Here is a 25299-nt window from a genome sequence, read left to right as displayed (position 1 = left end):
TATATAGATTTAGGAAAATTTAGTTCTATTAGTATGTATATTAAGCCCCTGTGCCAGACAGTATCAAAAGCTTTTTCAATATCAATTAGTATCATTGCTGAGGATTTGTTTAAATTAAAATAGTTTGAGATATATGCTGTGATTCTTACAAGTTGATGAACGGTACTTCTTTTTTCTCTGAAGCCAAATTGTTCGTCTATTAGTAAATTCTTTTCTTTTTCAAAAGTTTTTATTCTGTTTAGAATGATAATTTCGAAAATTTTACTTAAGGTTGATAATAAGCTAATGGGTCTGTAATTTTGTGGAAATAATTTGTCTTTTCCTGGCTTTTGAAAAGCCAGGACATTTGCTGTTTTCCATTCGTTCGGAAAATATGATATTTGTAAACAACTATTGTAAATGTATGTTAATTAAACTAAGGCTTTTTTCGGTAAGTTTTTTAATGCAATGTTTTGGATACCGTCTGGACCAGGAGCTTTTCTCGGTTTTGTACTTTTAATGGCTTTGGCTATTTCGCTTGGGGTTGTGAGTATTACTTCATCTGCATTTATTGTGATATTTGAAAAGTTACTGTATGCATTATTTACTGTTTCTTCCGTCTCTTCATCGCCATCATCTTCAGTGATACGATAGACTGACTCAAAATGTTCAGCAAGGACGTTTGCTTTGTCGTAATCAGAGAAAACAAGTCCAGTTCGTCCGTGTAAAGTTGGGATGCTGGTATTTATTTATTTATTTACCAAATTTTTAGACCCTGAAGCCTTAGCTCCCTAAGGGCCTTGCATATAAATTAATACATAGTAATAATAAAAGTTGTTAACAGTAATGGAAATGATAACAATACAATGAGAATAAATAAGTAACGTTGTCTCAAAGCAAAGCAAAGTCCATTTAAGTAATTAAGTTAATTTACCAATTAATGACTCTAGTTTATAAAACTAAAGAAAGAAAAAAGAAAAAATAAATTTGAATAATTAGTAATTTGGACAGTTATGTAGTGATAATTATTTATCATCTTTATTTACAAAAAACTTGTAGCACTTTGATCGAAATTCATTGTAATCAGTAATCAACACAATCTCCTCCGGTAACTGGTTCCACACTCTAACTGCCGTGACAATAAACGAGTTATCAAATGTTGCAGTTCGAGCAAATGGCAAACTCAACACGTCAGTTTGTCTGGCAGAGTGTACTCGAACTGAAGTCAACAGATTGAATTCTTGCAGCAGTACTCTGTTATGATGTAATCTCAGCATTTTAAAAATAGAGCAAGCAGTCAGGAACTCACGCCGACTTGATAAAGTTATCCAACCAAGTAGCCTTCTACTAGGAGTAACGTGCTCATACCTCGCCAGTCTACAAATGAACCTAATGCAGGCGTTGAATATTCTCTGCAGCTTTTTCTGTAGAGTGCCTGACATATCAGTGTAGGCCAATGTACAGTAGTCGAAAATCGGCAAAATTATACATTGATCGGTTACACATTGAAATAATTTAATCATGCCACGAGAGAGTATGATCTAAAATGACACCCAAGTATTTAACAGAGACCGAGTAGTCGGTAACTACATCTCCAGTCACAATCTTCCTAGCAGCAATACAAGCCGGATCTTTTACATGCCGAAGGGAACCAAAAATAATTGACTTAGTCTTTGCAGCATTTAGTTTTAAGAAATTATTAGCACATCACTCCACTATGAAATCGACATCAGTATTTAGTTGTAATACTGCATCATTCAAGTCAGACATTGAACAGGATACGTACACAACCAAGTCATCTGCATAAAACAGATTCTTACATTTAATCTGCAGGCCCAACATTGAGACAAGCAACGAGAACAACAGCGGCCCAAGCACGCTACCTTGTGGGACACCGCTCCGAGTATACACTGAAAAAAAAGTTTAAGTCCTATGGGTATACTCTTTTTTAATGAATTGGTATTGCGAATATGATATAAAAAAGTTTAAGTATTATCGCAATACTCTGTTTAAGTGAGTGACTTATATTTTCCGTACGATACTATTGCAAGTTCAGAGAGTATAGCAAAAAAAGTTCCCGCGTAAGACTCAGCGCGTACTTCGCTTCTTTTTTCCCCGTGTTTATATACTGTGTTTATACCTTTAACCTAAACATCGTTTTTAAGAGCATAAAAAAAATATTTATATAATTGACATTAACAATAATTATTTATGGATCCGTGGGTGAAAAATAAATTAACTGAGTGGAATTAATCCTCCCATCATCAAGTGTTTGAAGGTATACCTTACATATATGTAAGGTATAATATAAAATTACATATATGTAATTTTATAATGTAAAATTTGAACACATTGTCAACCGAGGTTAATCATTATTACAATAATTGTAACATCCTAACATTAGTGTTTTAATCAATATTTTTTTAAATATATAAATTAATAAAAAATTAACATATTTGAGTGTATTGTGGTTATGAGTTTTGCGGTGGCACTCAAAGTCGGTTTAAGTGTATGACTTAAACGAGTTTTAGTGTAGCGCTTAAAAATATTGCGTTGAGACTTAAATATTGTTTAAGTCTATTCGCAATACCAAGTATTGTAATATCACTGAAATTTATAAGTGTGAGACTCATACTTTTTTTTCAGTGTATTGCCAAGAAGATAAACAATCGCCATGCTTAACAGCTTGGGATCTGTTAGATAGATACGATTGCATCCATAATAACGCTTCTGACGATAAGTTTAAGTTCTTAAGCGTTAGTAACAACAAACTGTGATCAACGCAGTCAAACGCCTTGCTGAAATCAAAGAAAACAGCAACAGTAACCTTATGGCCATCAATAGCAAGACGAATATCATCACATAGTTGAAGCACTGCAGTTTAAGTGTTCATTCCCTCTTGAAAACCTGTCTGATAAGGATCAAGCAGATTATTTTCCTTGATGTAGTAGATGTTGATCATGTACACAACGCTCCAAAACTTTCGATAAAGGACACAAGATAGAAATTGGTCTATAATCATTACAGGACTGAGGACACCTCACTTTAGGCAGTGGTAACATAATCGACTTTTTCCATTGCTCTGGAAACTGGCATGTCCTTAGAGAAATATTAAATGAATTAGCAATTGATGGTAGTAAAATTTGCTGTAGTACTTTATAAAATGTAATGGAAAGACCATCTGGACTAACAGCTGCAGTAGTAGTGCGCTTGAGATTTCGCTCAACATCTTCCTCAGTGATTTCTACAAAATTAAACTGATTATGGGCGTTGCTATCATTGACACAGACGCCTTGATGATTATCGCAATTGCGCCCAGAACTACCAACAGACACAAAGTGGTCATTGAGTTGATCCAAATCAAGATCTGGCAAAATAAACACTTTCGAGGAATCTCTTAAAAGACCCAGTCTTCTGAAGTCATTCCAGACGGCTTTCGGACACCTAGGATGTCTGAACCTGTCCTGCAAATAATTTTTTTTAGCCTCAATAATTCTCTTCTTTACAAGACGACGGACATTGCAGTACTCCTCAAAAGCATAACCAGATCTACGATAAATTCTATACAGCTTATCCCTGCGATGCTGTAAATCACGAATGTCACTAGACCCTGATTAAAAAAAAGTATTGAGACAAAGAGAAAAGTATTGGTTTTCTTGTCAATCCAATACTTTTTTCTTTGTCTCAATACTTTTTTTTATTCAGGGGATATCCAAGGAGCAGGCGGACGAGATGCCTTTATTACATGCTCCGGAGCAATGGAGTTAATAATATGAAACACATTCCGATTTAGATGAGAAATGTTGTCATCAATTGATAAATAATTAACGTGGAATACCGCTGATGAATTATCGACTATGTCAGCTATTGATTCACTATTAATAAGACTCCAATTACGGCAACGGAAAGTCAGAGGAGAATGCCTCGGAACACTTAAATTTAATGTCACACTAATAATGTCATGGCCGGAGAGAAAAGGCACATCTGATTGACACGAGTCAACCAAATTATTAATGTTATTAACTATACAATGATCAATCCATCTATGTGACGTAGCAGTATGATGTGTAGCACTAAATGGAACAATGCATAAATTAAAAGAGTTACAAAAGTCATTTAAATGCGCAGATAAATTAGTATTAGTTAACATATTTATATTCAAGTCACCCATTATCACAATATTCTTATGAAACATAAAAAGCTCACTAAAGTCACTTTCAAAGTCATTCAGCAAATCAGTATTTGGGGGACGATATATCACAGAGATTAAAATTTTGTTACGTACCGTGGTCCACACTTCAGCAATAATGTACTCTGGATAACCATCCAGCAGGTTCGAGGAACAGTTAATAATTCTTGACGACAATGTATTACGTATGAATAGTAAAACACCTCCACTGTGACATGTTTTCCGGTCATTACGAAGCAGGTGGAACTCAGAAAGGTTGACTTGAGCATCAACAACACTTGACGACAGCCACGATTCAGAAACAGCGATAATATCATAGTCCAAAACTCGAAAATGATCTCGAAACTCATCAATGTGCGGAACCAGTGATTGCGCATTAAGGTGACAAATTTTTATATCAACTGACGAACTGCAAATAGTAACACTCTGCTGAGAGACAGCAACTCTACGTTATTGGCTTAAGCCCGGAATCTTCGTCAAATCCATCGACGGTAATATTTTCAGTGGCTGAGAGCCATCCTGAAGTCTAACACAAACCGCACCTGCTGCAATCCAAACATTTTTCTTGCTTACCATCGGAAATTGCCTCACAATACTCTGACGTAACTTGTACAGTATAGAAGGAAATCGTCTGTTAATGTAAACCGGTAGTTTACGCGCACCTTGGACTAACATATCAGCCGTAATGTTCCGACGCACTTTCTTCGCCTCAAAAAATTTATTAACAATAAGCGAGGATTGACACTTAACAACAATGTCCCGAGAACGCGAAGAATCACCACCAGCAACAGCTATTTTTCTTTTGCCAAGACGCTCTACTGAAGATACACAGTTGACTTCAATATCTTGAAAAAAATAAAGTCCCAGAGAATTACTCAGATTCTTCACTATGTCTCCCAAATCCTCCGTAGGCATCTCAGGAACTCCTGAAACAACAAACTGATCCGATAATTGCTGCGTTTCCAGAAGCAGCCATAATTCATAGCTAAATTTGTCATTAAAGACAAATTTGGGAACTGGGGAAATAATGGATAAGGGGGAGGGGGGACCTTTACTCAGTAGGAATTTTCGGTAACCGAAAAAATAATTCGGACAGCCCAGACCGGGACTCGAACCCGGATCGTTTGGTTACGCGCCAAAGGCTCTACCAGTTAAGCTATCCGAAACATTGTCCGTAACTACCATTCAGTCACCTAATAACTTGGATTCGGATTTTTGGTATCGGATTTTTTTGTAAATGATTTTGCTGTTTGCCACAGAGTATTATTGTTAATTTTAAGATTTTCTAATTTTTTATCCCAGGATTCGTTGTTGTGTTTTTTAATAGCTATTTTGATATCCTTAGAAAGTTGATTTCTCAGCCTTCTAAAGACATCGCGGCCTGTTCTTTGGAAAGCTCGTCTTATGTTGTTTCTTTCTTTAATTAATTTTACTATTTCATCAGTGAGAGGTTTGTATTGACTATTGTAATTTATTTTAGGAATAGTTGCTTCTAATGCATTGCTGATAGTTTTAGTGAGATATGCGACTTCGATATCTATATCAATTGGTGTTTTTAATTGTCTACTCAAATTTAAGTTGAAATTTATAATTTGTCTGTATTGCGGCCAGTCAGCTTTTTTTGTAATTTAGTTTAGGTGTTCTGGTTTTAGTGATGTTTTGGCGTAGTTATAGGTTTAATATAATTGGTAGATGGTCGGAGTCAAGTTCGTTTATTGCATCTATTTTACTGTTATATTGGATGTTTTTAAATATCGCAAAATCTACTGTTGATGGTAATCCACCATTAATTGGATACAAAGTAAAGTTATCAGGTGCTTTAACTGTTAAATTATTTTGATTTGCATATTCATAAATTAGTTTTCCATTGTAGTTATTTGCTTTACAATTCCAGAAAGTGTGCTTTGAATTGAAGTCTCCTATCAGTATAACCGATATGGAGCTATTTATTAATTGTCCTAGTTCTTGTTTGTTTATTTTGTTTAGTTTATTATCTATTGTTGGTCTTATGTATACTGAATATACAATAATATTATTTATTTTTATACCTAATGCTTCTATTGTGCTATAATTTGTTTTATTTGTTTCCTGGTAACTAATAGTGTTTTTAATTATAATAAGTAGTCCTCCACCTGCTGTATTACCCGGCCTATCCTGTCTGACAACAACATATCCTGGGATACTGCTGAGTTTCTTTTTTGTTAGTTTAGTCTCATTTACTAGCATTACATCTATGTTATGAGTGAAAATGAAATTTTTGAGCTCTGTCCATTTTTCAGTCAGTCCATTTGCGTTCCAGTGTACTAATGTCAGTAAGTCTTTATTTTTATTCGCCATTGTCATTTTCTTTTTCTTCTTCAGTACCATATCCTATAGCAGTAGTGAAATCTATTATGGCATTAAGCTGGGCTTGACGATCTTTAATATTTTCACGTAATTTTGAATTTAAAATTTTTATTTGATTAAAAATGTTAATGAAATTGCTTATTTGCTGAATATATTTTACTTCTGTTATAAACGAACTAATTATATTTATGTTTTCTGTACTTGTTGAATTAATATTATTTATTAAATTAGTAGCGTTTGCTTTTTCGGTTATTGGGGTTTCAGTTATTACCTGGTTGTATAGTTCAGCTGTTGGCGACATTGGTGTAGCTTGATGAGGCTGTGGTTGAAGATGGAGTTGTCCTCTGGTCTTGGGCAGCGCCGGGAAGTTTGCAGACGTCATCATCGGCGGAGCAGGATGCTGTTTTTTTAATTGGTGTTGGGTGTTTTTTCTTTTTAGGAGTTTATCTAGATAGTTTAAATAGATTTGACATTTACTATGGTTTGCAGGATATTCCAAGTTGCAGTTGGCACATGTTGGTTTAGTTTCTTTGTCTTTTTGACATTCTTGTGTTTTGTGCTCTCCTGCGCACTTCAAGCATTTAGGTTTTCTATAGCAGTGTAGTGAGCAATGACCAAACTCTTGGCAGTTGTAGCATCGAGTTCCTTGTCTTGGATTAACATATCGTTCGACCCTGACGATGAATGCATCTATGCTTTTTATTTTGTAGATTAAATTGACATCAGTTTCTGGCCCGACTGACAGATAGTAGAAGGGGAACATGTTGTTTTCTTGTTTAGATTTCATTTCTGCTACTTTCAATGGCTTAATCCCAATTTTTTCAATTTCATTTTTTCAACATCGATGAGTCGTGTTTCGATTTTAGGTAAGCCCTTGATTACGAACTTTTTTTCTTTACTTTATGGTTTAGCATATGTGTAGTAGTGTATGCCTTCTTTTTTTAGGCATATTTCGATTTTTTCATGATCTTCATTCGTTTGCGGGAAGATACTAAAAGATTTCCTAGTGTGTTTCATTGTTGTGTTTGGGAGATCTTTTCTTATATCTTGAGTTAGTTGTAATAATTTTTCGTGTTTAACTTCTTCCGAATTTACTACAATTGGTGCTGGTCTTCTAGTCTTTTAACTTTTTCGTTCTCATTGCTTTCTTCTTCTTCACTATCGCTGCTGTACGCGCCTTGCTTTTTTCTTCTTTTACGAGAAATTTTCGTGAAACCATCGGAGTCCGTTATCCCAGTGTTGGCGGCAGGACTCATAGTTGAATAACTGCCGAGAATCTTCGTATAACGTTGCGTTGATGTTTTAAGTCACTGAGTATAGATGCGTTCTGTTCAACGGACGAAGCTTGAAACGGAATGTTTTGTTTCCCTCGGTCGCCCCTTTTACTCTTAAGGGCGCCACTGGATTTTTGGCCTCAGTATCCAGAAACTGGACCAGAACATGGAGTATTAGGTCAGGGTCGTGAGAGATTGCTGGAAGGAACTAAGAATTAAACACAGAAATTCGTTTAACAAAATTATTTATTTATCTAATCCCTTTTACAATTGAAATAATGACCAAAATAACAATATATAAAATTTCATAGATAAGAATCCACACTCACACTCACTCTCATTCGGTATATTTCGCGCTGTCCAGCTAGACCCTCACGTGGCTACAGTACCCGATGCCTACTGGACTCTCACGGTACTCTATCTACTTCGCGTCGTCCCCTAGACCTCTAACGATACTCTAACTTAGTTCGCGCGGTCTCACGGACTCTCACGCCACTGAGCTGGACCCGGACGTGACTGCACACGTTGTCCACACAGCGCACGCTGTCCCCCAAACTTCACGCTACTCTAAGAGAACTACCCCGAAGCAGGATAGCCCCTTTATTCACACACAAACACACTCCATTCCAATTTCCAATAATAACAATAATAACGCTTGAATTCCAATTTATAACTAATTTCCAAAATATTATTTTCCTGCTTAATATTTCTAAAATTCTTATTCATCATTTTCCGAATTATAAATTACAAATTCCTATTATCTAAATTACTGCCGTATCTTCAACTTCTACAACAATAATTATCCAAATTAAAATTCCAATTCATCGAGGATTAAATCCATTCATTATGTCCGAGAAATTACTAAATAAATTTTAATCTTTATTTTAACAAAATTAAATAAATTCCTATAATCGAGTAAACTTAAATCTTTTATACTATTTAAATTAATCCAAATTATTTTATTCCGACCTATTTTATTTAATCCAGTAATCAGCAGTAAATTTTACTAAATTTATTTTCCAACGCAAAAGTGAAATTTGACAAAATATTATTCTATTGTATTTTATTATGTGTTTCTTAAAACTTAATATTTCATTTTACTTGAGTTTATTTTATTTCAAACGAACGGAGACATTTTGTTTCGACCTTGAATGTCCTCTACTTAGCGTTTTCGCGCGGGACAAGATGGCTGACGCTCTCACTCGGTCTTGCGTCTCTGTCGCAAGTTTTTAGTGTAATTTTTTTTTTTGACGAATTTTTATCATTTTTATTTTCTACCCTTTTTTTTACTAAATAATTTAGATTAACAATTATATTGATTTTAATGATTATTTCCTGACTCTAGATTTATTTAAATTATGACAAATATTAAATAATCCGCCAAATAATTTATTAAAATAATTTTAGTTTGGAATAAATTTTTGTCTCAAATAATTCTAATTTAGCGGTTTACTCAATTCTATTTCTATTGGCTTAAGCCAGATTATTATTCAAAGATTTTCAATTAATAAATTTTACACATGGCGTAAAGATCTGGAATTAATGACCCGAACTAAATGCCTAGTATTATTAACCCCGACAGGCCTACGTGTAAAATTAGTAATGACCAAGACAAATTATTTTCCCTAAACAAATTAATCAATAACCCGAAACATGACCTGGTGTTATTAATTAATTGTTTTATAATTTTCTAATTTTAATATCAAATCTGATACTAAATAAAGCTAACGATTGTGACTGAGCACGAAATGGCGGTGACCTTCAGCCGACGTGTTGCCTGGCTGATGCCGCTGCCCCGAGGAATAATTAAGACTCGTTATTTGTACCTGGAGTTCTTATAATTTTAATCTGCACTCCAACGGTGAGCTGCAACTCCTAGTCTTCGGGTACTGGCGTGAATTTTCCCTCGGTGAGGTATTCTCAATTTGGCGGCAAACTCTAGTCACCAACACTCGCTCTCTGGGTATCTATTACGCCTGTAATCGCAAATCAGCATTAGAAATTATCACAAGTTAAAGTTAATCTAACCAAACTGGCATTAGGCCTAGCAAGCATTAAATTAACAAAATATTATCGCTTCGTTCCACGTTGGACAAGCAGAATAAAAATAATTACCTTAGCTGGATGTTTTGGAAAAATTTGCGTCTCGTCCATTCGAGCTACTCAGTCACAATGATTCTTACTAAATTTAGTTCTACACTTATTGCTCCCTCTGCTCTCCCCACTACCACTACGCCGGCTTCTCCACCTTGGGGCCTTTCTTACTAGCTCTAAACGAGCTTTAGATCACAGCGCACTGTGAGCAGTCGATAAATAACTGGGTACCGAAATAGGGGAATTTACCAAGTAACGATCACTCCGTTACAAGCTCGAATCAATCAATCAGTCGGTAATATATTTGTTCGATTCAGTAAAAATGATCGGAATCACTCAAATCGCTTGTCAAATTTATTTTCAAAACGGAACTTAACATATTTTTGAACCATCACTACAAACGAGAAATCTTCGCCCTCTGTCGAGGCTCGCGCAAGCTTAACAATTGTCGAAAATTTTTAAGTTTTTATTATGGAGGGTAGAGGTAGGTACCTCTACCCTCCATAGTTTTTATTCTCGAAGACAAATTCTAACAAATTCATTTACTATTTTAATCGTAATTTCTTTCATTCTCTATCCATTCGTTTTGTCAAATTCACAATTCTTTATTATTTTAATCGTAATTTCTTTAATTATATATCCATTCGTCGATTTCCCATACTAAAACTTGCTCGGGACTTATAAAATTTTCGCTTACCTAAATTATTTCTCACAAAATAATAATCGTCATTTCTTTCATTTTCTATCCATTCGTTGCTTTCCCAACTAAATCGGCTTGGGACTTAGAATAATTTCTCCAGTCTTTTAATTTCTTTTACAATTAATTTCTTTTGCTCGCTAAATTCTGCTCGGCTTCAAAATGATTCCTCACACTCTTAAATTTCTAATTTAATCAAACCTTCGGTAACAATAATATAATATTATTAACTAAATAAATACAATAATTAAATAATAATCCCAAAATTAAAATAAACCCAAAATACTCAAATTCAAAAAGTTAGACCTTGGTCATAGTTCTCAACACACACCGCAAAATCAGTGAAGCAGACTTTTAAAAGTTGAATATGTTAGGTTGATATGACTCATTTTAAATTAAAGAGCATTTTAAGGGGCACAACTAGTGTGAAATTTCGAAAAAATCGATTTTTTTTTTTTTTCATATTTCGGTAGATTACACCTTTAAAAATAACATATTAAAATTTCAAATCGATATCTCATATAGTTTTTGAGTTATAACATTTTAAAGACCAGCCGCTCGGCAGCTAGAGAGTCCCATTAGCTACGAGACGTACCTGAGGTATTGTTCAGAGTCTACTGTCCCTTCCAGCCCCTATAACACGATTCCAGTTTCTATTGTTGGCTCTCAGGTATACTAAAATATATCATTATAATAATTTCTAGAAATTTTTCGTTTACTGCCACGTAAATTATTTTCGGAGCCAGACGCATTTAGTCTCATTGTGATCGTTGTATCGAGAGCATCATAATTTTACACGTGCTATTTTCTTGAAAATGAGTGATCAATCTTCATATTATAATAAAAAAGGAACTCACAATGTTCCTAAACATCGATCAATTGCGAAAAAACGCAAGTTTACCGGAAATAGATTTACATTTGAGCAATCTACTGCGAATACCAGTACGTCCGCAGAAAAGTTATTACATAATAATGACAATAATGTTGTGATTGACCCATCTCATGGATATTGTATTTTGCAATTTTTATCAGTTTTTAGTGCAATTAGTAATTTAGTGGTGTGTAAAACCTGTCAAAAGTTACTTTCAATCAAGCAAGTCCAAGAGGCCTAGGGTTCAAAATTGCTATAATTTGTGAATGTGGCAATTCGTATATTAATTCTGGACCAATGATTGATAACGCATTTGAAGTAAATAAACGTATTGTTGCTGTGATGCGTCTATTGGGCATCGGAATAAATGGGATAAATCTTTTCTGTGGATTAATGGATTTAGCATGCAAATTTTACGACCAAACTTTTGCGGGATGTTTTACGAATTTACAGATTGCAGCCGAAACCATTTGTAAGCTCAGTATGCAGCAAGCTATAAATGAAGAAAAAGAGCTTACATTAAAGGAAGAAAATTCGGAGACAAATTTGACTGTTAGCGGCGACGGTACCTGGAAAAAACGTGGCCATACTTCCCGTTTTGGAGTAGTTACGCTGGCAGGAAAATACAGCAAGAAAATTCTTGATTCATGCGTAAAATCTACATATTGTCAGAGTTGTGTTTTTTGGAAGAAAAAAAAAGATAGCGAACCTGAAGCTTATGAGGAATGGCTATCATTACACGAAGAAGAATGTGATGTCAATCATAAAGGATCTGCCTCAAAAATGGAAGTGGATAGTGTAAAAGACATGTTTGGTCCTTCCATTAGTAAATATGGTGTAAAATATACCCGCTATATTGGTGATGGTGATAGTGCTACCCACAAAGGACTTATAGATTTGAATCCTTATGATATTCCTGTTGCTAAATTGGAATGCTATCTACATGTGAAAAAAAGAATGGGAACACGTTGCCGAAATGTAAAGAAAACTAATAAGAATTTAGGAGGAAAAAGTAAAACATCACAAAAGTTAACTGTAAATTTAATAAATAAACTCCAAAAATATTATGGTCTGGCAATTATGAGGAATCAAGATAATGTAGATGAAATGTATAAAGCAATCTGGGCAACATTTTATCATTTCTGTTCAACTGACAAAAACCCAAATCATAAAATTGTCCAGAAGGCGCTGAAAGTTGGTGCGCTTATCGCCGCGCGGAAGCTGAAGGAATCACTAGTACATTTAAACACGATTACCTCCCACTGGATCCAGAAGTACAAAAAGCTATAAAACCTATTTATGAAGACTTATCTCGACATGAATTGCTTGATAGATGTAAAGGTAACAATACTCAAAACAACAATGAAAGCTACAACGGTTTACTTTGGCACTTTTCACCCAAGCATCTTCATAATGGCTTCAAAACTATTGAATTGTCAAATAATTTCGCAACTGCAATATTTAATGACGGTTATTCGTCAATTTTGAAGATGTTCAATCTAATGGGAGTGATAGTTGGACCAGCAGCAAGAGATTTTGCGGCTCTTAAGGACAACACGAGAATACGAATCGCTGATCATCGCCAAAGGGCTTCTTCAAAAGAAGGTCGATCCTCTCGAAGAAAAGCTTCTTCAGCTGAACAAGCCCTTTTCGAAGAAGAGGAAGGTGAATTATATGGCCCTGGAATAGCAGATTAGCTGTAAGTATGATTTTAAACCACTTATAACAGTGAAAACGATCATTTTATCTTTAAGCGCGTTTTTCTCGAAACAGCATTTTCCGAATTTGCTGCAGTGATTACTCAAAAACAAATGATCCGATCACTATCGAATTTTTTTTACATGTTCTATATATAGTTCTCCGTACAATGACCTATCGATTTTTTGATCTGATCAAAAATCGAATTTTGGCAGGCCAAAAACGACCAAAATTTTGGGTAAAATTCGTCTATTTTTTTTAAAACGCCGCCATATTGTCAATTTTTGATTTTTTTTTTTATCGTAGGTCATTGTACAGACAATTTTATCTAGTTTAACGAGAATTTTTTTTTTTTAGATTTCATCCACGGAGAAGGCCGGAATCACTGCAGCAGTGAAGGACCTTTTTTTTTTCGCGCCGTTGGAGATCGACGATAACTTAAGGGGCACAACTAGTGTAACGGCCTAAAAAAAAGGTGATTATTGGGAATTTTTATTAAAGAAAATACTTTATCAATTATTTCAAAATTTTAAGAATATATTTATACATGTTTTAAGAATTTATAGTGAAATTTTTGAAGAAAAAAATTAAATATTTTTTAAGTTATCGTCGATCTCCAACGGCGCGAAAAAAAAGGTCCTTCACTGCTGCAGTGATTCCGGCCTTCTCCGTGGATGAAATCTAAAAAATTCTCGTTAAACTAGATAAAATTGTCTGTACAATGACCTACGATAAAAAAATCAAAAATTGACAATATGGCGGCGTTTTAAAAAAATAGACGAATTTTACCCAAAATTTTGGTCGTTTTGGCCTGTTAAAATTCGATTTTTGATCAGATCAAAAAATCGATAGGTCATTGTACGGAGAACTATATATAGAACATGTAAAAAAAATTCGATAGTGATCGGATCATTTGTTTTTGAGTAATCACTGCAGCAAATTCGGAAAATGCTGTTTCGAGAAAAACGCGCTTAAAGATAAAATGATCGTTTTCACTGTTATAAGTGGTTTAAAATCATACTTACAGCTAATCTGCTATTCCAGGGCCATATAATTCACCTTCCTCTTCTTCGAAAAGGGCTTGTTCAGCTGAAGAAGCTTTTCTTCGAGAGGATCGACCTTCTTTTGAAGAAGCCCTTTGGCGATGATCAGCGATTCGTATTCTCGTGTTGTCCTTAAGAGCCGCAAAATCTCTTGCTGCTGGTCCAACTATCACTCCCATTAGATTGAACATCTTCAAAATTGACGAATAACCGTCATTAAATATTGCAGTTGCGAAATTATTTGACAATTCAATAGTTTTGAAGCCATTATGAAGATGCTTGGGTGAAAAGTGCCAAAGTAAACCGTTGTAGCTTTCATTGTTGTTTTGAGTATTGTTACCTTTACATCTATCAAGCAATTCATGTCGAGATAAGTCTTCATAAATAGGTTTTATAGCTTTTGTACTTCTGGATCCAGTGGGAGGTAATCGTGTTTAAATGTACTAGTGATTCCTTCAGCTTCCGCGCGGCGATAAGCGCACCAACTTTCAGCGCCTTCTGGACAATTTTTATGATTTGGGTTTTTGTCAGTTGAACAGAAATGATAAAATGTTGCCCAGATTGCTTTATACATTTCATCTACATTATCTTGATTCCTCATAATTGCCAGACCATAATATTTTTGGAGTTTATTTATTAAATTTACAGTTAACTTTTGTGATGTTTTACTTTTTTCCCCTAAATTCTTATTAGTTTTCTTTACATTTCGGCAACGTGTTCCCATTCTTTTTTCACATGTAGATAGCATTCCAATTTAGCAACAGGAATATCATATGATTCAAATCTATAAGTCCTTTGTGGGTAGCACTATCACCATCACCAATATAGCGGGTATATTTTACACCATATTTACTAATGGAAGGACCAAACATGTCTTTTACACTATCCACTTCCATTTTGAGGCAGATCCTTTATGATTGACATCACATTCTTCTTCGTGTAATGATAGCCATTCCTCATAAGCTTCAGGTTCGCTATCTTTTTTCTTCCAAAAAACACAACTCTGACAATATGTAGATTTTACGCATGAATCAAGAATTTTCTTGCTGTATTTTCCTGCCAGCGTAACTACTCCAAAACGGGAAGTATGGCCACGTTTTTTCCAGGTACCGTCGCCGCTAACAGTCAAATTTGTCTCCGAATTTTCTTCCTTTAATGTAAGCTCTTTTTCTTCATTTATAGCTTGCTGCATACTGAGCTTACAAATGGTTTCGGCTGCAATCTGTAAATTCGTAAAACATCCCGCAAAAGTTTGGTCGTAAAATTTGCATGCTAAATCCATTAATCCACAGAAAAGATTTATCCCATTTATTCCGATGCCCAATAGACGCATCACAGCAACAATACGTTTATTTACTTCAAATGCGTTATCAATCATTGGTCCAGAATTAATATACGAATTGCCACATTCACAAATTATAGCAATTTTGAACCCTAGGCCTCTTGGACTTGCTTGATTGAAAGTAACTTTTTTTTGACAGGTTTTACACACCACTAAATTACTAATTGCACTAAAAACTGATAAAAATTGCAAAATACAATATCCATGAGATGGGTCAATCACAACATTATTGTCATTATTATGTAATAACTTTTCTGCGGACGTACTGGTATTCGCAGTAGATTGCTCAAATGTAAATCTATTTCCGGTAAACTTGCGTTTTTTCGCAATTGATCGATGTTTAGGAACATTGTGAGTTCCTTTTTTATTAGAATATGAAGATTGATCACTCATTTTCAAGAAAATAGCACGTGTAAAATTATGATGCTCTCGATACAACGATCACAATGAGACTAAATGCGTCTGGCTCCGAAAATAATTTACGTGGCAGTAAACGAAAAATTTCTAGAAATTATTATAATGATATATTTTAGTATACCTGAGAGCCAACAATAGAAACTGGAATCGTGTTATAGGGGCTGGAAGGGACAGTAGACTCTGAACAATACCTCAGGTACGTCTCGTAGCTAATGGGACTCTCTAGCTGCCGAGCGGCTGGTCTTTAAAATGTTATAACTCAAAAACTATATGAGATATCGATTTGAAATTTTATTTTGTTATTTTTAAAGGTGTAATCTACCGAAATATGAAAAAAAAAAAATCGATTTTTTCGAAATTTCACACTAGTTGTGCCCCTTAAAAAATATTTAATTTTTTTCTTCAAAAATTTCACTATAAATTCTTAAAACATGTATAAATATATTCTTAAAATTTTGAAATAATTGATAAAGTATTTTCTTTAATAAAAATTCCCAAAAATCACCTTTTTTTTAGGCCGTTACACTAGTTGTGCCCCTTAAATTAATAATTTTGACGTTTATGGTATAATGAACTATCCTTTTTTGTAATATCATTATTATTGATCAGAACTCATTTTCTTCTTTATTATTATTATATCTAAATTTATTTATTTTAGCCATAATAATAAGTAATACCTCAAATATGAAAAACATATCTCTCCTAGTCTGTCTCCTACCCGATTTTGTTCGTGTATTAGTAATTTTAAACACTAAAATATTAAAATTATTCTTTTAAGGAAGTAGGATAAATAAATAATTGTGTCTATTGAGTATATAATAGCATATTTTTTTTGCTCATATAAAAATATTTACGTCTACATTTGAAGTTATACACGATAGATTAAATCAACGGAATTCTCAGTAATTTCCATCATGAGGACAAATGCAATAGATAAATTTAATAAGATGTTCCGAGAACTATAGTTTCGAATCACTTTCAAAGCTCATAAAAACGCTCAAAATGATCACTAAGCAAAAGATGTGCAATATATTTTTTTTTTTATTTTTATAATGTTAATACTTAATGTAATAAATCTATCATATACTCATTGGTCTTACAAATGAACTTATTTTAGGAACAGTTCAAAAAAAATTAAACTTTATTAATGGAACGAGTGGAACTTTGTTAGCTGTGTCGATTGTTCACCTGATATTACTATTACCTATTGGATTTGTTGAAACTTTAGAATTATACTGGGATGTTATATTGAAAAAATATCCTTCTAAATATATTGAAGAAAATCAACAACAATATATAAGCTGGTGAGAGTTTTGTATGAAAACATTGACTTTTAATTTTTATAAAATATAAAAATAATATAATAGTATAATCAAGTGTTTTATGATTTTATAATTATTTTATGTTTTGTAGGCTTCAAGAAAAAATGTTATTGAAATGGTGCAGAGGATTGTTTTTCCATATCTATCATTGGAATTTTGCTATTAACTTTATCCTCTATTATTGGACAGGAAAAACTTTTAGAGATCGTGTGATAAGCGCTTTAAGAAGTGGTACTAAATTTTTGTGTTTAACGAGTGTTGTTAAATAAAAACATTTATTATTATTAAAAGTAGTTATTGATTTCCTAATTTAATTTTAAGAGAACAATGTTTTAAAATCGATTCCTCCAAAAAATTCCAAGGCATTAAAATATTCAAAAAAATTTTGGATAACCGCGATACATTTTGTTCCGAGCAAGGCCGGATAATTTATATACATCAAAGTCAAGTTTCTATAAAAATTATCTGAAAAGTCAATAAATTTCTTTTAAGTGGGAACGTTTATGTTGTTTTTTTATTTTTTTTTTTTTAATTTCAAACTAAATTAATTTCCTTAATAATTAAAATAAATAAAACACAAAATCATTATGGTTCAGTCAATTTAAATTAATGAAGTATCACAATACAATATCAGTTGGATATAAATATTTTGAGTTATGGTCCCAATACTTAAAATAATTTGTTATTAATACATTCGATAAATACAGTATTAAATTTTAGATTAATTATAGTCACAAACAAATAAAGTTGAATTTCAACAACATAAATTAAGGTAATTTAAGTGACAAATTTTAATAATTTGCATTAAATGTTTTTACTTCATTAAAATTATTTTTTTATTCTTTTTTATTTTAGTTAATATCATTTGATTAAGGGATTATTCTGGTTTGTAACTTTTGAAAAAATTATTATTTTTTTACATTTTTTGGAAGTACATATATCTATAAGTATTGTGTTAAAATTTTTAAGTGATCGGACCACTGTAACTATATTATTTTACGACGTTTATGTGGATTTTCGAGTGAAAAAAAATCAAATTTTCAAACAGGCTGAAGGGATTTTGCATGGTGCTGGCATCGCTGATTGACTTTAGGTAAGATTTTTTTTTTTTTTTTTCTTAAAAAAACTTTAAACGCGTTTATCTCAGAACTATGGTTTTTTTGGTTGTAAATGATATCTCTAGAACCACTGACCCGGTCTTAATGAAATTTAAACTACATATCCTCTATAATAGTAGCTATGACACGAACTACAACCAAATCGAAATTTTGATTTTTTCTATTTTTTTAGGACTAAAAACTGGGAAAAAGGTTCATTTGTAAGTTTTTTGTTTTAATTTCAGCTATTTTGTTTTTTATCAACAAATATTCATCTCCGTAGTTCCTGTTACAGCTACTTATATATTGAAGGTATATAATTTTTGTGTTTTAGATGAGCCGTTATCAAGTTATCATTTACGTCAGCGACATACCAACTTTTGAAGGAACTTTGTTCCCCCGCTGTTTATTCATATAAAAAATATTAAAAAAAAATAAAGTTTATATCAATATCTATAATAGTTTCTGTGTAAAAAAATAATGAATATTTTCTTTTTTTCGAGCGGCGGAACCAGAATGATCCCTTAATAAAAATTTTCTAAAATTTTATTGAAGTTAAAAAAATTTGCTTCAATCTAGCTGTTGGAGAATATTTTTTTTTAGCACCTTTGTGGCACATATTAAATAATTGTAATAAACTTATTATAGAAAGAAAAGCTTAAAAAAAAAAATTAGCTGTACCTCAGAAAAAAATATTCACAGAGAAGTTAAAAAAAGGCAAATTGAAACTCAAAGTTTTTTCATTTTTAGACTTTGAAATTAATGTTTCTTTACCTCGGAACTTGCCTAGCAATTACAAAATAACAATTAGCAGTTATTGCAAAATCGATCATTTTTTGCACGGCTATTATTTCCTGTATAATTATCTACCAAAGTCAAAGATAGGATATTTTGCTAAAAATGAGAAATAAAACTGCTCATGCTCAAAAAATTTGAATTCAAGATCTGAAAACTATAAACATTCAAGTGCAATTTACTTTATTCCAATTCATTTGCGACTATTATTTTCTCTAGACGATAATCCTTTAAAGATAATCATAAAATTTAAGATATTTTCATATTCTATTACTTTTATACCTAATATATAATAAATTACTTCATTTAAAAAAACGTCTTATTTCTTTCGTAAAATTTAAGTATCAAAATTTTAACGAAATACATCAAAATTTTCTTTTTTATTTTAGCTATGAATACAAAAACAATAAAATACTTAAAAAAATTATCAATTTATTTACATTATTACCAGCAGAATGCATTTTTTCGGTCGATTAATAAAATCACATAACAAATTATATTTATTAGTAGAAACTTACATTTTAAAAAAAGCTGTTTATTTTTTTTACAAAATTTCAACAGCTTATTATTTTATTTTTAAGGTTTTTCATTGTTAATAATAAAGTAAAATATTCTCGTTTGTTTTAATACTTGTCGTACAAATTAAGTAGATTATACTTAGCTAATATATATTATGAAACAAAGAAACTTTGAATTTCTGTATACTCTATTTTACTATTCCTTAATTATACGATATTGATAGTGAATTATTAAATAAAGTGAATGTAAATGTATTTCACGATCATACTAAATAAATGAATCGATTTGATAAATTCTTTGCAACAAGTCAATGAGATTGTGAAGGTGTATATTAGACTAGATTACTAATTAAAGTATTCAAATTAAAGAATTTTATAAAATATCCAATTGAATGAGAAACAAAATTTCTTTTTTCATTTTTGACATTAATAACTAGTCGATTGTAAAAATGAATAAATTAAAAATTGAACAGTTTTATGTGTATATTATCTTTATTAGTTGTTGCAAAATTAATTCAAATTGATTATCAATTTTTTTATATTACCATGAATTTAAAATTTTATATCGAATCTTGTTTTTTTCGTATTTTACAATATTTTCGCTAAAATAATGAATTAAAAATTCTAATAGTTAAAAAATTTACATCTATTTATATAGTAAAATTCAGACCGTAGGAAGTTTTAGGATTTCTTTTCCGGATTAAAAAATATTGTTGTTTCTCTATATTTACAATTACATTTTTTCCCCAATTTGTAAGAACCAATCATAAATTAATTTAGTAAACTATCTGAATGCTTCTTACATAATTCATTTCTTAAAAAAAAAAAATGTCAGTTATCCTACTAACTATTCCGAGTATTATTATGCGAAAGATATTTATTGGAACTTGAATATTTTACTTTAATTCAGTTAAATTGCCAAGTTTTTAAATATTTTAAGAATAATAAAATTAAAATTAAACAAAAAATCTTGATATATCCTTGACAAAGTTAATTTGCAAGACAATAGACATACGTCTGTAAATATAAATAATTACAATGATTACAAAATTTTGTCAAATAATTTCACTAGATTTACATTTACATTTTTATCACTTTATCTATTGAAATTTATCAATACAAATAACCGATAATTTGAGATTTTTTATTTATTATTTTTTTTTTTTTTTTCGTACAAAATTTATATAAGATATCGAGCTAAAGTATTTCATATGTAATAACTGATATCACTGTTCCCGCCTGATTTTTAGAAAAAATATATCCATATTATTTTACTAATTATAAATTATTTCATATACTGTTAAATTCAATTTAACGATATGAAATTAATATCATAAGCTTGAGCTTTGATTTAAATAATTATAAATATTTTGGTAAGTAACTAGGAACCCGATCGATATAATTCGTTGGAAACTGCCCTTTTTTACCTTGATATTCACCATAAAGCCAATCGTCAGATATTTTCGATAAAACTTTAATTTTTGCACCTTCCTACAAAACGAGAACATGATTTATCTTACAAACTGATTATTTAATTATAAATGTAAATTTATGAAAACTTATAAATTTACCTCAAAATTTAAGTCTTCCCAGGTTTCTCCATTAAAGGTATACAACGCATTTACAATATCAGATGAGCATTCATTTAATGGTACTGTTATATTGATAAAATTAGCAGGGAACATCCCAATATGATTCCCTATCTGACCTTCCAGCCATTCATCATTGATTTTTTTAGTTAAAAACACAATATCACCTTCTTTCAATGATAAATCTCCAGGTTGAGTTGCTTCAAAATCATACAAAGCAACACCTTGTGGTTTAGATTTTTTTTGTGTCTGAATAGCAGAAAATTCTATTATTGTATTAATTGCTCTAATAAAATTAAAAAAATAAGATCAAACTTCAATGTAGTACTTACGGTCGGACATTCTATTTGTGCTAAATACTCTGGTGGCGGTGATGGTGGTGGAATTGATGGCATAGGTGGTGAAAAATTCCCTTCTGATAGCGTTGCGCTAATCGAAGTAGGCCACGTTAAATTTTCATTAAAAGTACAAGAGCTATTTATCACCTTCGGTGCACTTGAAGGAACATTAAAGTTTGGAACAGTTGGCGCTAAACTAGTGGTGGTAAGCAATTTAGGCGCTGGTGGTTTCGGAGGTCGAGCGCGAATAATTGTTGGCATCGTTAAAACACTATTTGTTGCAGACATTGGTGTAAATAATTGCTCGTTGTTATAAGAAATAAACGAGGATTCACCAACATGTTTAATTCCATTTGTTAAACTTGTATTGATAATTTTTTTTTGTGAAAGAGAGTCAAAAGGTGTATTTTGTTTCCATGGATCATGTTGTATAGTATGTTTAGATAAACTACCAAAAAAATCAAAATCATCTTCGAAGGCACTTTCATTCTGTGATGTATTACCACTACTACTTGTTAATACCGATGGATTTGAATTTCCATCACTTCCAAAACTATCAATACTAACACCATCGCTACTGGATCTTATAGTAAATGTAGGTGAACCAGGCGGACTTAAGTCTATTAGTGACACTGTTCCTTCTGATGAATTATTTGATTGACCATTTGTACATGAAGGTCGATTATGCGAATAAATTGATTTGATTTGTGGCTGCTTAGCTGAGCGTATTCCAAATAAATTTGTAATGAGTTCCGTTGGTCTTGTCTAAAATAAAAAAATTATTCCATTATTATATACAAAAAATATATATTTTGTAGAAATCCAACGTCTTTGGTAATAATACTATAACTTATTACACACGAAAAAATTATTTCATCTCTAAATATCAAATTTTTATTCGTATGTCATCATTTGTTTAAAATAAACAAACTTATAAACGAAATACTTAAAAAAAAAAAAAAAAAAAATGTGATCAAACAATTTAAAGATTGTTAAAGAAAACAAATTATTCAAACAAAAATTTATTTTTAAATGATTAAAATTACTCAATTATTGACTTAAAAAATATTTAATCTGAAAATATTACGAAAGATTTAACCTTCATAAAAGAAAAATTAATAAATAACATTATCACAATTATATTTGTTAATTAGAAGATATTTATACTTCAATTAAAAACTGTCAAAAGATTAGTTAGGAAAATTTGATTGTACTTTAATTATCTGTTACAAAAGAAAAATATTAGGTTGAATATGTTTTACAGTTAATTAAAGAGCATCAAAATCAATACCTAGTTTATATTTTCAATAATTACATTCCTTATTTCAAGTGGAAAGATTTCTTTTTTTAATCTACATTGTTTATAAAAGAAAAAAACGTCATCAACAATTTTTTTTTTTTTTCGAATTATATAAACTTAAACGTATTTTTTTACTACCTTTTTTTCCAAATACTTATACTATTATTATATTATTATCGATGTGTTACATATACCAAATAAAATTATAGATTTGTATTTGATTGAAATTAAAAATATAAGCTTGATTTTTAAAAAACTAATAGACTTTTGTGTGATAACAGCGAATGTTTTGAGAATAAAAAAAAAAAACTAGATAAAGTTTTAATCAACCGGATACGAATAAAAGTCGAACAATGTTATCAATCATAGTAGCAAACTTGACACGTAATGCAATAACTTTATCTAAGTAGCAAAAATCTTATGATGTAAAAATATTAAAACTCTTATAAAATTGGAGTTCAAGTAAAATGTTAAAAAAATTTAGCTTTAATAGCTAATAACTTTTAAGATAATTAATTCTTATGTAGATAATATTTTTCTAATTTTCTACTATTTATCTTCAAATATTGAGTTCAAATCATAATTTATTCTATTTGTTGATAATTAAAATAAGATACTTAATAAATTAAATGTTGAAATTTTTTTCTACATTCAATTAAAAATTAAATAGAAAATGAAATACTTTCTCTGTATAAAGTGAATTCAATAGTATTAATACTAGAGTTGATTACATAATCTTACGGGTTTTCTTTGTTTATTCAAATTATTTTGAATATTATCCTTCTTAATTCGAGGAGGTGGCGGCCGAGGAGGTGGCTTTTTCTTTTGAATTGGCTGTGGTATTGTTAGAGACCCGAACGGATCACTGTAAAAATAAAAATTGCTGTTATAAAATCTATCAAATGTTGTAATCTATTTAAAAATACTTATAGAAAATTCAAGGCTTGCAGTTAAGAACTATACAACGTTTAGAATTAGTTCGATAAAAATGCTCCAATCAATCATCAACAACAATCTAATATGATTTTTCTTACTGACAGCTTGATAGTAAAAAAATATCTTAATAAAGAAATAAAAAAAATGTTTATGAAATTAATTTTAAATCGTTATTTATTATTCGATTAATAAATAAAAAATTTATGTACTTGTTACTCCATGTATTGTTCCGTTGATCAATTGGATTTCCAGGAGGTTTAGGTGCTGTTCTTGTTGGGATTGGCATTTCTGTGAGCAAATAAATAACAATAATATTAATAATACGTAATTGAAGAGGAAATCAGTAGAATGCACTACGTCGTATTTTAGCTGTAGTCGTACTGATACAAACGTAATCACCTGACACTGAGCCGTACCAAACGTCACGCACCCATACACACAAATACACGCAACATATCTACTAAATAATTGTTTTATACTAAACAATAAAATAAGTTATAAATGAGTATATAAAGAGAAATATATCGGGCACCTCTTTCAGATAATGATTACATTTAATAACTAATATGATAAACAAAACGCCTATAATTGATTAATTTAATTTTCTAATCCCAACACACAAATTTAGCAACACAAGTTATATGCTGACATTGTTATTGATACATTATGTTTAAGACTTTGTTTGACATTTAAACAGCCATTGTCAGCTTATCGCACGTCTTTATACCTGTCTTTATATTAGTATCTGATTAATAAAATTTAAAACACATACCATTATGTCTTGATCGCAATCCTCGAATCATGTTCTAGTTCCTAAAACACTTTCGCCTTTTTTTTCGCCGTTAAAAATTTCAATAGCCGTTAAAAGTTTAATGATCGGACGGTTTTTAAATTATGGCGACAACCTGTGATGATATAAACCTCTCACCTGTCCGAACGTGAGCGTGAGCAGCCATGTCATACTTTCAGCGCTCACCAGTGCCGTTGTCGAACTTTTTTTAACTAGTTCTGTTCTCAGGATTTTTTAATTTTTTTTTCTTTTATTAATTTTCCTTTTTTTTTATGAATACTTGTTAATAAAAAGAGCATGAGACATTGCCTTGATACATAACTCGTCGTTTGATTGGCTAAAAATATGGAGACTGATGGAGACTGTTCGCTTCGAGGAGATCGAGGCTAACGTCAGAAGTGACAGTTTTGGAAACTTCATGACTAAACATACGAAACTTTTGACCTGAACTACAAGAACTACAATACGGAAGCCTGGATGGCTCACCGTCAACTTACGAATAAGTGGCGCTCCTTTCGCCCACAAGTTAACTAGCACTTGTGCACTTGTTGAGGCGACGCGACAGTATTAGAAACGAGCTTTTCGAAGGTGTCGCCATTTTGACATGCGCAAATTCAAAAATAACGTCTTATTTTGTTATTGTTTACGTTACGCTACAACAATG

The 25299-nt window shown here is 31.5% G+C and overlaps 3 protein-coding genes and 2 long non-coding RNA genes across 8 annotated transcripts in view; 2 read left to right on the top strand and 3 right to left on the bottom strand.

Moving 5' to 3' along the window:
• The window catches only part of LOC123268338, a 27656-nt gene extending 10094 nt beyond the window's left edge, over window positions 1-17562 (top strand). The window contains exons 7-8 of the mRNA XM_044733320.1: window positions 17068-17254; window positions 17364-17562. Coding sequence (XP_044589255.1) covers window positions 17068-17254; window positions 17364-17541 — 365 coding nt within the window. The 3' untranslated portion in view covers window positions 17542-17562. The remainder of the gene's footprint in view (window positions 1-17067; window positions 17255-17363) is intronic.
• Window positions 8547-10150, bottom strand: LOC123268355. Its single transcript, XR_006510219.1, has 4 exons — window positions 9904-10150; window positions 9518-9764; window positions 8710-8715; window positions 8547-8557 (listed from the first exon to the last, which is right to left on the bottom strand). It is a non-coding gene; the product is annotated as an uncharacterized LOC123268355 (long non-coding RNA).
• LOC123268341 lies at window positions 11023-13590 on the top strand. Of its 2 annotated transcripts, XR_006510213.1 has the most exons (3): window positions 11023-11249; window positions 12941-13149; window positions 13506-13590. XR_006510213.1 is itself a non-coding variant. In XM_044733324.1 (2 exons), the coding sequence occupies exon 1, from the start codon at window positions 11748-11750 to the stop codon at window positions 12738-12740; it is 993 nt and encodes a 330-aa protein (XP_044589259.1). In that variant the 5' UTR covers window positions 11663-11747; the 3' UTR covers window positions 12741-13149; window positions 13506-13590. The 2 variants fall into 2 exon arrangements, 1 of the variants encoding a protein (XP_044589259.1); XM_044733324.1 differs by lacking the exon at window positions 11023-11249 and having other exon boundaries at window positions 11663-13149.
• On the bottom strand, window positions 13747-16230 carry LOC123268354. The gene is made up of 3 exons (XR_006510218.1): window positions 16072-16230; window positions 14174-14382; window positions 13747-13829 (listed from the first exon to the last, which is right to left on the bottom strand). It is a non-coding gene; the product is annotated as an uncharacterized LOC123268354 (long non-coding RNA).
• A 2745-nt stretch (window positions 17563-20307) lies between the features above and the next one.
• Window positions 20308-25090, bottom strand: LOC123268332 (SH3 domain-containing protein 19-like). 3 transcript variants are annotated; one of them, XM_044733314.1, is made up of 6 exons: window positions 24774-25090; window positions 24055-24133; window positions 23651-23774; window positions 21604-22374; window positions 21254-21520; window positions 20308-21173 (listed from the first exon to the last, which is right to left on the bottom strand). In XM_044733314.1, exons 1-6 carry the CDS (start codon window positions 24799-24801, stop codon window positions 21042-21044), a joined length of 1401 nt encoding a protein of 466 aa, XP_044589249.1. In that variant the 5' UTR covers window positions 24802-25090; the 3' UTR covers window positions 20308-21041. The 3 variants fall into 3 exon arrangements, with proteins under 3 accessions (XP_044589249.1, XP_044589248.1, XP_044589250.1); XM_044733313.1 differs by having other exon boundaries at window positions 24618-25087; XM_044733315.1 differs by lacking the exon at window positions 24774-25090 and adding an exon at window positions 24245-24357.
• Window positions 25091-25299: the final 209 nt, after the last annotated feature.

Source organism: Cotesia glomerata, linkage group LG7, assembly GCF_020080835.1.
Source record: "Cotesia glomerata isolate CgM1 linkage group LG7, MPM_Cglom_v2.3, whole genome shotgun sequence".
In the NCBI taxonomy this organism is placed as follows: Eukaryota; Metazoa; Arthropoda; class Insecta; order Hymenoptera; family Braconidae; genus Cotesia; species Cotesia glomerata.
This window is presented reverse-complemented; position numbering and strand designations above follow the sequence as displayed.